Raw genomic sequence first — 15,859 nt, 5'->3', positions numbered from 1 at the left:
TAAATGGTATCAGTGTTTTTACCATTTACTATCGACATTGAATGATATTCTCATCAACGGGTGTGAGAGAAATTGTGAATAGTACATGAGTGGTCATTGGATACCATTTATCTTACGAGTAACAGTTGTATCTTAACAAGCAAAAGAAAGTTGGATAGGTTTTTTAACAAGTTGTAAGATAAATGGTATCTAACGGACACAACTGTATTCTTTTTCTTCCATCCCTAGCCATGCAAGACAGGCATAGTCCATGACGTCAGCCCATGTGGAATAAATTGGTCTTGCATGACCATGTGACTTTTATTGTTTGAACCGATATTAACATTGGGTGACGTCACGTAAACTGCAAAATAACGCAAAAAATGCTTTTTATATTTCATAAAAACTAGGAAACCTGCTGTTACAATGAAATTATACTATCATTTTCGGTTTATACTTTTAGTATAAACCATTTTTGGGTACAATCTTTTTAATGGTTATGATTATTTTATTGTAAGATAAGAAATGTAGGTTTTTCACATTTTCCCAAAATGCTTGTTTTTCATCTGCTGGATGGAAGAAAAATAATCCTCTATTATGTATTCATGTGGGACAGGGCTATTCCACCCTTGGGTACATAATGATGTCCGGGACTCTGCAACCCTTGTTCCCGACAACAAATTATGTATCCTCGGGGTGAATAGCCCCATCCTATATGGACACATATGAAGGATTCTTTTATTCTTGCATATCCTCAACAACAACAAAATAAACAAAAAAAAGTTTTAAAATAAATTTAAACTTCTTTTCCCAACTACCCCTGGTAAAACCTATTTATGACCCTTTCACTTGTTGTTAACTTGTGCATCACAGACAAATCAATTTCAGATTGACTTATACTCGCTGAGCAATTGATTTCAATCCTGCTTTTTCTTCTTCATTAGATGCTATGGCATAGGCGACCTGGTCATCTGATCACCTAGGAGGAACCAGTCAGGTCTTCAAATTGTTATCACACGTGTATGTTATTAAACATTTAAATCTATGAATATGGATGTTCTCAAATGATTTTTTCCAATTTATTTTCACATAATATATTTGGTATGGATTTTTACTGCTATTTTTGGGCATGCCAAAATGTCTTCTTTTTTTTTGCAAGAGGGAGGAGTGTCGAGTCATAAACATCTATTTTCTCAGATTTTTCTAATGAAAAACTTATGAATGATGTTTAGTACTTGCCTCCTCTTGGTTAGTTTGTTTATACAGTCTTAGAGCAAAAACCTACATTTTTCCATTAGTAGCAAGGGATCTTATATATGACCGACAGGACAGCACATGCCACAGCCTTTGATATACCAGTTGTGGTGTGCCTCCTCTTGCACCACTGGCAGGGCTAGCTCTGGGCATGCAAAACATTTCGCCAAATTATGTCCAAAAATGCAAATCTCAGTTATTTTCCAGTTTTCCAATTTATCAATTATTGCATTTTTTCAAATTAAAATTTGCACAGAGCTAGCCCTGACTGGTATAGAAGTATACTATGCCATTGAAGGATAATGCGAATAAAAAAAAAAACTTGTTAGATACAAAGTTTATTAAGACAACTGTTAAGAAAAGTGTCTCTGTCAAGGCAGGAGTCCACAAACGGTTTTCCATTAATAAAATAAATGTACAGATCAGGAAATCATCTCGGAAGCTGCTTCTGTGAACGCTTTCACAAAGCGAATTTCATAGCAACCAGAAATGTTGACATTCACTCAAAGTAGAGTCAAAATAGTCAGTTTATCAGTGATACACTGTTAACAGCTTGTCTGCTCATTACCTCCAAAACAATTTCCCATTAGACGGAAAAATGTGCAGTTGGTTTTAAGATGCATGGTTTCTGACATGCTACTTCTTCTGCTGAAATGGCTGGCCTTTGTCTTTGCCACGAAGTTTGACACCTGAAAGAAGAAATTCAATAGTATTTAATTATTCATTTTTAACCACCACCATTCAAATATCCTGTAAACTTGCATATAGCTAGTTACAGTATATATACATATAAGCCTGTGACAAATCAACCATTACCAAGATGCAAGTCAAAAAAAAGAAGTTTGTTTTGTTTGACGACACTACTGGAGCATGTTGATTAATTAATCATCGGCTATTGGATGTTAAACATATAGTTATTCTGACTCGTCGTCATCAGGGGAAACTTGCTACATTTTTCCTAATGCAGCAAGGGATCTTTTACATGCACTTTCCCACAGACAGGAAAGCACATACCACAGCCTTTGTCCAGTTGTTGTGCACTGGTTGGAACGAGAAATAACCCAATCAGTTGAATGGGTTCACCGAGGTGGTTCGATCCTGTGACGCAAACGAGATGCAAGTGAGTGCATAACTCAAAAGATATCATCCTGAGCTGTTAGAATTTGCTGCATTTATGTTTTAACTGAAAATAATATTCACATATTAAAAAAAAGAAGATAAATGTGGGTTTTTAAAAACGGCACTTGCTTACTGCATTTACAAATTAATAAAATGGTTATCATTTCAACACTAATGTAGGTCCTTTGTGAAATGAATCTCAAGATACATAAAATTATTCCTGCAGACATAAACTTGATAAGAAGCTTGCTAAATGTTGTATAATAATAAAGCAGATGTCACTATTATCAGTATGAAAACTATCAATGTACACTATTCAAAGGGGGAGAGGGTGGTGGTACGTAGCCCAGTGGTCAAGTGATCGCTTGATGTGCGGTCGGTTTGGGATCGATCTTCGTCGGTGGGCCCACTGGGCTATTTCTCGCTTCAGCCAGTGCACCATGACTGGTACATCAAAGGCCGTGGTATGTGCTATCCTGTCTATGGGATGGTGCATATAAAAGATCCCTTGCTGCTACTCGAAAAGAGTAGCCCATGAAGTTGTAACAGTGGGTTTCATCTCTCAATATATATGTGGTCCTTAACCATATGTCCGACGCCATATAACCGTAAATAAAAAATGTGTTGATGAATACTCTACATACCAAGTGTTCTCTCTAGCTTTCCCATAACCTGGTTGTTGGGAAGTGCCTTTCCAGCCTCATATTCATTTATTACTTGCTGCTTTTCATTTATTTTCTGAAATAAACAAAAAAATATTTACTTTTTTTCCTGTTTTTTAAAAGGTAATAAAAATTATCATAAAAAATTTATAAATCCAAAGATCACCTGGTTTGGTAAAAATAGCCAATTATTTTGGTAATTATTATTATTATTTTACTACTATTTTACAAATCATCCATAGAAAAGCTATATAATATATAATTTTATTATGTGCATATATTTGCTGTTGTGATCTAACTGTCAAAGGCATAGCTGTTTTTATTTATAAAGTGAATGAATGTTCAATTGTTGGAACTTCATTTATTACTTATTTATATTTTATTTTGATAAACATACTACAAAATATTAAATTTTCTCATTAAGTACCTTTGGGGCAAGATAATTTAAGGCTGCAATATCATTATTTACTATTATATCAATTACAAACACCATAAACCATACCATTAGATTGTAAATTAACTCAAAGTAAAATTTTATACCATACTTAAAGAATGAGCACTAAAACAAATGTAAATCTAAGTTGTGAAAACCCCATGCACCTAATGTAGGTTGCTATTAGTAAGAACGGCTTATTCTTAAACAAAAGCTAAAAATAGTAAATGATCTAGACATTGCAAAAGAGTGTTGTTCTTGTCTTTCATAATGGTGTATGGTGCAGTGTTTCTGGGAATGCCAGTGCCTCGTGTTTAAATTACAAAGTATTGTGTTTAAATTACAAAGTGCTAAATTTGACAGGAAAACCATGAACAAACTGATGTAATTTTTTCTCAACAACAACATAGATCTGAATATTTACTAACTGTTGCGAGCTCCTTTTGCGTAAGGTTTTTCTTTTGTCGATAAAGTTGTATTAATTTGGCCACATCGAGGCTTATGCTATCATGGTGCAGCTCCTCAGTTTCACGATCCAAAACGGCCGTGTTTTTATTTGAACTATGCTGCTTATTCCCACCGCCACCAACTGTGTGAAAGAATGACAAAATTAAAATCAATAAAACCAATAAAGAAAAGTTTTGTTGCTCAGTCAACAATTTCCTACTGAAGCATAGCGGCTACTTTCGTCACCAGATTAAGATTCAATATTTGGTAACAGTTCAAGTTGGAAACAATCAACAGCTCCTACCAATGGGGCTAATAACAATGTTTGCAGCATTTCAGTAAGTCTAGCAATACAATACATGTACGTTCTTTACTTCCATAACAGGGCCCATATTTTTAAAGCCATCTTAGTGCTACGAAATCATAAAACCATCGTAGGATGTGACGTCACGATAGCATACACCATAGTGACATCATAGTTTACGATTTCGTAGGCTAAGATTGCTTTAAAAATATGGGAACAGACTGACACTCCACCATGCTGGTGCAGGCCTCTGAAAATTGCGAGAGCGATAGTTTGATCGTGTGTTGCTCGCATAAGTATAGTTTTACATAACCCATTTTTCATTCGCGCATTGAATTTATGACATCATTTACATGATCATGACAGGTTACGTAAAAACGAAATGGGTTACCTGAATTTGTTTTCGCTTAATCCATAAATGGTACGCATAAAAAAATAATTTCACAGGCTTGTGGTGCAACTGTGTGTCATCCTCATGATTTTCAAAAGAACATCAAAAACATACCAAACATCGACTCCCCATCCCCACCCCTATCCACACCTTCTCACAGTGGACTATGAATTGGTGACATCTACAAGTGTTAAGCCATTGTACCAAGTTGCTTTCCGAGAAGTTGGAGAACCTTGATATATTGTATATAAATAGACTAGTTAAAATGTTATAAAAATTGCAACAATCCCCTGTCCTTACTATGCTTAGTATATTATTAACAACATGATTCAACGTTAACAAGACTGTCCTGCGTTTGTTGCCGTTGTAAGGCGTTTCCGACAAATGGAGCATTTTAACAAAAACTGTATATTAAATACATTTGTGTTGGTTTAGAATATCAGTGTCTGTATAGCAGTTTCTGGTCGTCTGAATGTTTGTAGTAATTCAGACTGGATTTACCTCACAATAATTTCATATGAATGAAAAAATATATATTACAAACTTTGAAAGTAAGATGAACTTTGAGCCCCTACAAACAATAGGCTTATTGGAAAAGTAATGCATATACAGATAGATATTCTAAACCAGAGACTGATATTTCAAACAGGAAAATATGTTTAATATACCACTTTAGTCAATAATAAGGTTCCATTGCTTGGAAATACCATTTAATGAATGCTGGGCCAAAGTCCCACAAATATCAATAGAATAAGATTGCAAACAAACTATGAACTGGAACCAAAATAGATCCGGGAGGTCATTATCACAAAAGTTGTGTAATTTCAAATAATCAAATTAAAAATGATAATTTCTAATGAATCGGCAGTTTATCACATTTTTATGTAATTATGGACCAGGCTCTCGGTAATAAAGTAACTATAGTTGTTTTATGATCATTATTTATTCTGACCCCAATTTAATATGCTTACTGATTCATACATACCAAAAAGTACATGAACCAGATAAAAAGATATGAAATGGGAAAAAAGTCATTAAACATTTTCTCCATTGTTCAGTCGATAATGTTATGAAGTATATCCTGTAGCTAAATACTCCTGACTCCCATTTCAACTGAACCACATAAATTGTTGAGGCTTTTTTTCAAAACTTGTGCAATGGAAAATAAATTGGTATGGTCAACACGATGACTGACTGACTGACTGACTGACTGTACTTAGCTATAATTTTCACACCTACCCTCCTGATTTGTGACAAAAGTTACTGGAAGCCATTTTTAGAATAACAACATTATAGCAATTTTTATCTTGCATTTATTAGCAAACGGTGTGCTTCGGAGTAAGTTCAGCATATCTGAAGCGTATGTTTATTATGTGTCAACACCGCAATCAACTTTTACACCAATTAAAAAACTTAAACTATATAAAAATTAAAATACCTACATAATATGAAAACTTGTGTCTGTGTGTGCAAAATTTTAAGACAGACGTCAACCATACCGAATTTATGATGTAGGATGATTTACATTTCGGAATGTCAACACCACAACCATTGAAATTTGATCTTCGTTCAAAATGGCAATTAAAAAAACACCAAAGAAATGCTAAATTGTTAACTTGCTCAACACATCACAAAATGGAGATGATTCATCTTGAAAGTGTTCTATTGTTCTTGATTTGCATAGTACATGTTTAATTTCCAGTCATGATTATCCAGTTTCTGAGTTGACCGCATGCACAGGAAATACACTGGAGGAAAATGAGATTTCGTTAAAAAATAATAATTAAAAAAACATCACTGCTTGGGCTGGTATTAGTCATACCAACAATAGGTCCTTGCAAATACACATGTACTGGTAGAATATGTTGAACATTTTAAGTTTTGCATGACTTTAAAATTCCACAAATGTATGAGTTGAAATTACAAAACTTTGGGATAATGACCCATGGATCACATTTAACTTAAGTTATTAACTTCTGAAAACATTTCCTGTTCCAAAAATTCATAACTGGGACATTTTCCCATATCTGCTCAACACCACAGGTCAAAGAAACTATTATACTGTCTCCAAGAAGAGAAAATATCAGCCACTCTTAAATCTTTTTTGAAGAATTTGTATTGGAGGCTAAGAGAATAAAATTTCAGACCGACACCCGAAATATCTCACATTTTTTGCCCGTGTCAATTTCGAGGCCCTGTCTCTTTGCTGCGCTGATTGCCTGCAAAATAATTTTTAAAAGTTAATTACTATATTACAAAAGCTATGTAGCAAATTATATACATGTAATGATGTTGATGATTCAATAAAGATGACAAGTGAAAAAAAGCCCAGAGCTTTGGCACGTTATTATTAATCACTAATACAAAGACCATAGGAAGAAACCCAACAGCATCCCCTTTCATAAATGTTTCGGTTATATGTATATGCAAGTGTTGTCTGGTTTCTTCCTGTAGTGTGTCTATTAGTGATTAATATGTGAAGTATCTGTTGTCAGCAAACTTGAAATTGATTAAATTCATTAATGCCAAGATATTTAATGTAAAACATAGGATTATTAATATGTCAGCAGGAATTTTTGTCTATTCGCTGGTAGGTAAAAATCCTGGGTTTTTTTTTATAGAGTCATCTCTGATGTCAAAGAGCAATTATAACCATCCCCCGGCCTCGGTGGTGTCATGGTTAAGCCATTGACATAAGGCTGGTAAGTACAGGGTTTGCAGCCCGGTACTGAGCGAGTTTTAACGACTCAGTGGGTAGGTGTAAGACCACTACACCCTCTTCTCTCTCACTAACCACTAACAATTAACAACTAACCCACTGTCCTGGACAGATAGCCCAGATAGCTGAGGTGTGTGCCCAGGACAGTATGCTTGAACCTTAATTGGATATAAGCAAGAAAATAAGTCGAAATAAAATAATCGTCCATTTAGTTCTTAAATGGAAGAACACTTGAGCTAGGTGATGGAGAGTCTGGGTGATGGACCTGTGTTATTTCGCCCAAAATCCTGTTCATACGGAGTCATTTTGCCCTAAAAGTAAGTCAAGTCATCCCCCAAAATTAATTATATTTATTATAGTTTGTAAGTCTTTTTTTCTGTTCATAATATAAGACAAAAATGTATGACTGTAGTACTATAAATATTTTCTACTCTCAATATACAATCAGGAAATTAATTTGAGCAAGATATTAATGTGAAAAATGTGTCCAATGTATCGGCACGATAATTAGTTGACGCATTACAGTTTTAGCCTATGTCACAACCTAGAGAAATAGAAACCAAAAAGGTGTAATGAACAATATAATATGAACGTAAAAGAAATGTATTCTGTACAAGCGTAACAAATTGTCCATGTTGGTGGTGTCGTTCATACTAGGTTGATGTAGTATGTTATTGTACATACTTTCTGTGGTGTTCTGCATTAGAGACTAACACAAATGGCTAGCTTCCATTGGTTTGATTGCCAAAACAGGCCTGCGCAAATTAAAAATTTGCATAACCTGAAAAGGGGTTATGCCAAAAGATTTTGCATAACCTATTTTAGTTTGCATAACCTGGTGGGTTTTTTTTGAGAAACGAGAGTGGCAATGGTTAGTAAAAAGTATATGTATACAACTGTTTAAGAGTTTTAAAAATAATAATGATTAGGACTCTTGTAATAAATTACCAAAATATAGTGAATGTCAGGCTTGACCTATTATATAAAACACATCATCATGTGTGCATAACTACATGTATGTGTGAATAAATAAGAATTCACTGCAAGGCAATCTCTTACCATTAATTTTATAATAATTATCAGGGTTGGAAAAATGTTTCAATTTAGTGTTAGTCCACTGGGCTACCAGGTACCTAAATTGTGGTAGCCCAGAATCATATTCTGGTAGCCCCCAAATATTCTTATACGGTATTTTCTATGCTTCATATTTCAGATTCTGATAATTATTTTCAAGAATAATAAAACTACAAATAAACATTTATCATTTGTCTCATTTATTAATAAAGAACATATATAATACAAGCATGTCACTTGTACAGGTAGGGTATTTTCATTCTGTCTGTGCTTTCTGACTGTATATTGACGAACACAACTTCCTCCTCAATGGAACCCTCTTTCCTTAATCCTTTTTGTTTATATCCATTTATAAGTTAGACATCATCCCTTCCAGGGCCCCGTTTTACGAAGCAATCTTAGCGCTACTATCGCCTTAAGTGCCTAAGTTAGCGACCATAACTTTTTCCTACAATCAACAGTCCGTTTTACTAAACGACCTTAGCTTACAATCACCTTAAGTTACTATTAATATTTACAATAGGTCTGCACCTATTGTAAGCTCTACGGTCGCGATCTTAAATTAACACTGAGGAAGGAAAAAAGACGAATGGAACGTGTTTTTTTGCGACACAAGCATAAAGTTCGACACAATCAATGACAAGGAACTGATACCTCGGCATGCTATGTGTTTCAAGCGGATTTGGAATGGACGGCCTCTTTCGCCATTAACATTAAGGTCGACAACAGTCACTCTTCGCACCCTTGTTTTGGCTTCATACACACTAAATATAACATATCTTACCGTAATTTCACTTCTAAAAAACATGTGCATTACTAATGTTCAAACAAAACAATTTCAATAGAAATTTTGCACTGGATTTTCGCAGTGTTATTTATTGTGTATGAAAAAGGAAACAGAGTTTATTGTTAAGTTATAAGAAGATGGAAATTTAAATTCAAAATTAGCTATATTATTACAATGCTACGCCACATTAAAATAAAAACTAGTCTACTAACTTTGACCCCTATCAAAATAATTCCGAGAGCAGACAACGCAGTTTACTTTCGGTATGTTTTTATTTTTCATAATTTTAAACAAAATATTAAGTTTAAGTTTTAAAATGATGAAATATATAAAAAGTATGTGAAGTGTGAAGAATGACTGTCGTCGATCTATAAATAAAAACTACAAGTTATTTATTTCTGAGCCGACTGTTTTCTAAATTGGACACAAAAATAGTTATAAAAAATTATTATTTCCAAAACGCTTTTACTTTTCTTCTTACGTCAAGCAAAACTGAAATTATTTACAAAAAAAACATTTTTGTAGGAGCATGGGATTGTAATATTTTAACCTTAATTAAGATTGCTATTGTAGTAAGTTTGGGTCTACAATCGCACTAAGGTTGCTTTGTCAATCGGTTGTAAATGTTAAGGTCGGTAGCGTAACATCAACCTTAAATCACTAAGTTCGATAGTAGCAAAGATCGCTTTGTAAAACGGGGCCCTGGGCCGTATCCTGATAAAAATCCTAGGGGTGGGGGGTGGGGAGGTGGGGGGGCACACTACATTTTATAAACAATGAATGTTACACTATACAAATTAAAACCCCAAGATGTGTATGCTATTTTCTGGAGTAAAAAAAAAAGGTGAGATTCTCAAGGGGGCAACTGTTCCCCACCCCCAGGAGGGCACGCCCTGCCTTCGATAAAGTACCATATTTGACCGGGAATAAGCCCAGGGGCCCAAGACAACTTGTGAGCTTAGCATGGGGCGGGCTTATTCCCAGACATGAGGCCAGTTGGGGTTTTGTTTTGGGGTTTTTACAGTGCTCTACCAAGCAAGTTCAAATTTACTCTTCCCTGGCCAGTAAAGTATAATATTTTAGTCGCCAGCCACTTATACTTAGCAGCCAGCTAATATATACTTATCATTAAATCGATTCATCTGCCATTTTACAGCACATTACTAATGCCGTAATTGTTATTAGGACCGCATTCGAATGAACTCTTTAAAGGTAGGGTCAACTTATACAAGAGCCTTATGTGTTGGAAAGATGCATACCCGGACCACCAACACATACTGACACTTTAGCAAATAAAAAACGTGTAATTTTAGAGTTAATAAAAAACAATGATTATTCCTGCTAACTGGGGGCAGCCATTTTGTTTCGTTTTTGTGACGTCCGGTGGGATAGCTTGGGGCGAAGTGACGTCAGCTCCTGACCATCTCCTGTATGTACAGTGTAAACAAAAGCAGTAATTTTCGACAAGGCACTTCTCTTTAATCAACCTGACTTGTAAAACAGCATAAATGACGTAATAAACTATTTAACTAAATATATTTCAAGTTGCATTAACGGAACAAAATGGGTTTATAGTAATTTTCTCTGTTAAATAATCCAAAGAAAAAATGTACACTATTAGGCCTATTGATATGCTACGTTGGAGCAAAAACGACAACCCACGATACCCAAGTGATACTTTTCTTTTCTTTGGGACTACGTAATTGGTCAGTTCTGTGGTTTTAGATGGAAAAGTCTACTTAATCAGTAGTTTTACAGAACTATTTACAGTAATAAAGTGTCTAGACAGCGTCAATTAATTGGCTCGTCTGGTTACCAATCAAATACACACCTGCCAATCAGGAATCACAGGTAGAAGCAACTAACAGCATAGACCAATTAACTAAGAAAACACTCCGTGTATCATTTCAGTATGTAGGTTAATGCATGGGCAAAACATTGTTAATTGTTTCGACTTGTTGTGTAGCCACTTTGACAATGGTATTTTATTTTCTATTGAAAAATAATATATATAGTGCTGGATATACTTATTGCTGGCTTACTGGGATGTGTATTATTACAGAACATTGCAATGTATGACTATTTATCATCCCACAAAAACCAGGTAGATTGTGTTTCTCTAGTTCTAAGGCTCATTCCTGACGTTACTCATTAAGTATTACGTAACCACCAGCTCGCCAGAGGGCGTACTCACTGAGATGGTACAAAATGGCTGCACCCGTTATATATAATAGCCGTCACATTTAACCGTTTTATTAATTAACTATACGATTATATGTGTTGATATTAAGCAATAATGTGCATTATATATCGTTGAATATGCATACCAGGCCACATGCCTTAATTGTCCTCTCCTTTAAGGGGTAATTCCTAGTTGTTAAATAGTAATTACAAGTTACTGTTTGTGTTCGGTTCCACTAAAACAGTGAAGGACTATTAACTATCATTATCAAATTCCGTACCCAATAACTTTACTAAACAAAATTAAGCGAATTACTATTTTAATGGCACTGCCAAGGTATGCATTTAAATTGCAGTACTCATTAAAAGTTAAATAAAAGCATTGTGATAATAATTACCAGGCTTCAACGTGTTACTAGTAGTTACCAATCGGCTACCTTACTTTTGGTTTAATTCACATTTATTTTCGTCACATACTGCCTTGTAAATATGTAAATACTGTTTTGTCATGTCGAGTCATGAAAATATAAACATGTTTTTATCCTCCACTGGTGAACATGACTTCCGACGTGATTAAAACAACATTCACGACTGGAGACATCGTTATCGTGGAGGGACCTGTTATTACGATAAGCACGACACGATTGGAGCGCAGCGTAATGCATATATATGTCGACATTTAAAATAATTAACATTTGAGTTTGAAACAGACAAGTAAAGACAAACAGTGACTCAACAATCTTATTTTAATACATAAATAAAACCTGGCTCTAAATGGGACAGGACCGACTTGGTCCAAAACTGAACTGGGGCCGAACTATTTCCAAACGCTTGAAATTCAAGTTAAGGGAGATAACATCATAACGAAGTATTACCTCTCTTAACGTCACCGTTATTCGTAGTCCGATTAACTTGTCTCAAACTTTTAGTTTTCCAACAAACTACCGATAGAAAACACGTTTATGGAAGATAAATTGCTACTGGTCCACGGTGTTTTCCGATGTCCAGTTTTGTTTACAGATTAAAGTAAAATTATTGGACAGTCGCCAACTGGCGAATGTGATTTTATTTTTTAGACGCCAGGAAATGTTTTTAGTCGCCATGGCGAGTATTTTACTCGCATTGTAGAGCACTGTTTTAAAATAATAATCATAAATAAAATAAATAATAACTAAATGAACCAGGAAGAAAACAACAAACAAAAAGTTCAGTAACACATCTATTAATTAGGGATCCATTTGTTATTAATAAATAATAGTTATTTCTTTAATTAATTGTTTTGTTTCTAGTATCTAATTATAAGAAACACACCTATGTTACAATAACTTACCAGTGCTGTTTATTTACATCCAAAATTTAATGCTGAAAAGACTTAAACAACAGTAATTAACAACAAACTCAATAGCGTATACACGTTTGTGACAGGGACAGCCAGCTTACTATACACTCTTCTGCTAGTTGTCAATCTAGGCCATTGCAACTGTTCTTAGCCAATCAGAATAAGGTAGTTGCCTAATTAGCATTAACAACAGTGTGGTTTTAAAAATAGACATTGGTTTTAGTTCAGACTTGGGCTTGGGTACTTCAAAGAAATACTGTAGACATGAAATTGAAAACAACGTTACACACTGTTACCGTTAGACTGCTAAATCTCATTGTGTTTAATTGTCTGCAGGAGGTATGACGTTTTAAATGAACTTTGAGCAAACTTGCATTTTCGTGTTATTCAGTCAATTACTGTGATACGGTGGCGAATTTGGGGTGGGCTTATTTACGAACAAGGGCCTAATTTCTTAAATGCTATCAAAATGGAGGACGGCTTATTCAAAGACATGGGCTAATTTATTAATATTAGTCTTTTATGTGTATATAATGTCATGACATTCAGTCCTGAGTGGGACACTCGATGCCATCCTCCTCATCTGAGGAACAGTGGATACTGATACTGTCACTGTCATTATCATTGACACTGTCATTGTCATCACTGTCACTATCCAATTCGGAATTACAGTTAATAATAGGGTCACTGTGACTCTGGTTTACCCTGGTTACTGATCCAGTTCGAGATTGTAATGACCATCACAATATCGCCATGTTTGATTGGTTAAATTCGGCTATACACGCCTTCTAACAACCAATGGGAATGCACCTACTTTGCAAGATATTTATACAAACTTGACTGGTTACGTTACGCGCTATGAAACAGCACTGCGTTGGGAACAAGTCTAATGTCTGTACTCGCGATAAAAATATGCTGGTACGTTGCCGGGACTAATCAATGTATCATTCAGTAAATTTTACATGAATGGTAAATCGGTTAGGCCAAATAAAATGGCATAACCGATGCACGAATGAAACGGTCGTTCGTGTAATTTATGCAGGCCTGCAAAACAAATGCCAACTGCTGTTGTTTAATTGATGTGAGCTAAAACAAATGTAAATTCTGTGAAAACAACTCATTTTTTGTTTTGTAGTGTTATCTTTAAAAGTTGCATTTGACACACCAACATTATAAAAACACAGATTTATTAGTGTGTACTAGCTCAAGTAACCTCTAGCCCTCCCCTTTGTTTATAAGGTTGGAGAGTAATTTATTGTAGTTGTTAACAATGTGGTTCGGACTTTAAGGTCGATGACAGTCACTCTTTACACCCTTGTTTTTGCTTTGTACACAATAAATATAACATACCTTATCATAATTTTACTTGAAATCCTTATTTCATAAAAGGTACAATTTCTTAATCACAAGAATTTCTTCAAACACACTAGTAATGTTCAAACAAATAATAATGTTCAATAGGAATTTGGAATTGGATTTTTTCCAGTGTTTTTAAAATGGCAACATCATGTACCCACTTTATGGTTATTGTAAGGAGATGCAAAATGACATCATTGGAATACTGACATCATTCAAATTTAGAATTTGCTATGACTGTCGTCCACATTATAGTCCGTCCCACAGTGAACGTCTTATCATGTCATAGAATTGACTACAAGTTATTTATTTCTCAGCTGGTTGTTTTCTAAATTGGAACCAAAAATAGTATTTTTTTGTTATTTTCAAAACACTTTTATTGTTCTTCCTACATCAAACAAAACTTAAAGCCGCACACCCTAGTTCCATCCAGCGAAAATAAATTATAATTTGGTTAATCTACAAACCTGTAACACACTTAGATCACGTTTTTATCAAATGGAGTGAAAAAGCAGGTTTTATATCGATAAATACCATGGGAATCCCCATGTCCCAATTGCTTGAAATAATTTTGAAAGTTAGTATTCTGATGTCACCGGTAGATGTCGCTCGAAGCACAACAATGCCTACGTCACGACAAATTTCACAGACTTGGGGTGTGTTCGTTTCACCTCTCCTGGACATGTTCCAACTGTTCTGTCCTGGTTGTATCCCCTCTCCAGATATCGTAAGACTTAGCAAAATTATTGGTTTTAAGGGTTTGTAACGTTTTGTATTGAGACACTTACTTGTCTGAACTTTATTGTTACTGAAAATGTTCACGAACTGTGAAGAAAAATCTCACAAATGACCAACAACAAATCGGATGTTGATTGCGCGAACCGTGCACGAGAAAACAAACCGAACCAAAATGATAACGGTCACGTGATATACTAACGTCTGTGACATTGAAATGGAAATATCCCCTCTAAAAATAGATTGGACCTCGCTTGCTTAACGTTTTTTTCTCGACAACACGTCTTGTGAAAAAATTCTAAAAATGTATTTCGTGGTTTTACAAACATCAGGATTACCAAAAAGCACTTCAGGTGAATGGAAATGTGTATTCTAAATAATAAAATGTAAGTAAGTGCAATTTTATTTGTGAAAAATGGGGTTTAATAGCGAAAAACAACGCTGTAATGGTTAACAAATAAAGGTAACAAGGGTGTGTCCCTTTAAATGATTTACAACAACAACAAAAATTGTTGGAAACTGGGACGGACAACTCTGTTGGCGTGTCCATCATCCATGTTTATAGTAAGATTATAAAACTGCCATTTTATGTAACCTTTTCAGTTTTCAGCTGAGATCCTTTTGGCTGTCTTTTGCCAATATATGTTACTTCTTCCCAATCTGCCTCTGCCATTGTGAATTATTATATATTTATTTTAAAAAACCTAATTGTGCAATTTAAGAGACTGCAATAATGCGTATGTCGTTATTTGCCGGAAAGCTTTCAAGTCGTAAAGTATCTATCGTCTTTGTTTTTTGGTGGGTTTTTTTTTAACAATACTAACCATATTAAAAAGTAATATTTAATCACATTATCAAATATTTTAACATATTTGTTTATTATTTGACTTGAAACGGCAACCTTACATCGTGTTATAGGTTCCAATGCACCAAATCAATTTCTGTTGCCAAAAATGTTAACGTTTAGTAATAAAACTGATACTGGAACAGGCTCTGGCCTGTTCACAGCGTATATTACACACAGGCAGTACACAAATAAAAAGTGTGACACCTCACATTTAATGTGTCTGTAAGGAATT

General features: G+C 34.7%; 1 protein-coding gene across 1 annotated transcript; it reads right to left on the bottom strand.

Annotated features, from left to right (window-relative positions):
- Window positions 1–1,558: 1,558 nt before the first annotated feature.
- Window positions 1,559–15,543, bottom strand: LOC121382601 (endothelial differentiation-related factor 1-like). Its single transcript, XM_041512118.1, has 5 exons — window positions 15,376–15,543; window positions 6,757–6,808; window positions 3,876–4,036; window positions 2,997–3,090; window positions 1,559–1,922 (listed from the first exon to the last, which is right to left on the bottom strand). Exons 1-5 carry the CDS (start codon window positions 15,451–15,453, stop codon window positions 1,870–1,872), a joined length of 438 nt encoding a protein of 145 aa, XP_041368052.1. The 5' UTR covers window positions 15,454–15,543; the 3' UTR covers window positions 1,559–1,869.
- Between the last annotated feature and the right edge of the window lie 316 nt (window positions 15,544–15,859).

Source organism: Gigantopelta aegis, chromosome 10 (genome assembly GCF_016097555.1).
Source record: "Gigantopelta aegis isolate Gae_Host chromosome 10, Gae_host_genome, whole genome shotgun sequence".
NCBI lineage: Eukaryota > Metazoa > Mollusca > Gastropoda > Neomphalida > Peltospiridae > Gigantopelta > Gigantopelta aegis.
Note: the sequence above shows the minus strand (reverse complement) of the source record. Positions and strands in the feature narration are given on the sequence as shown.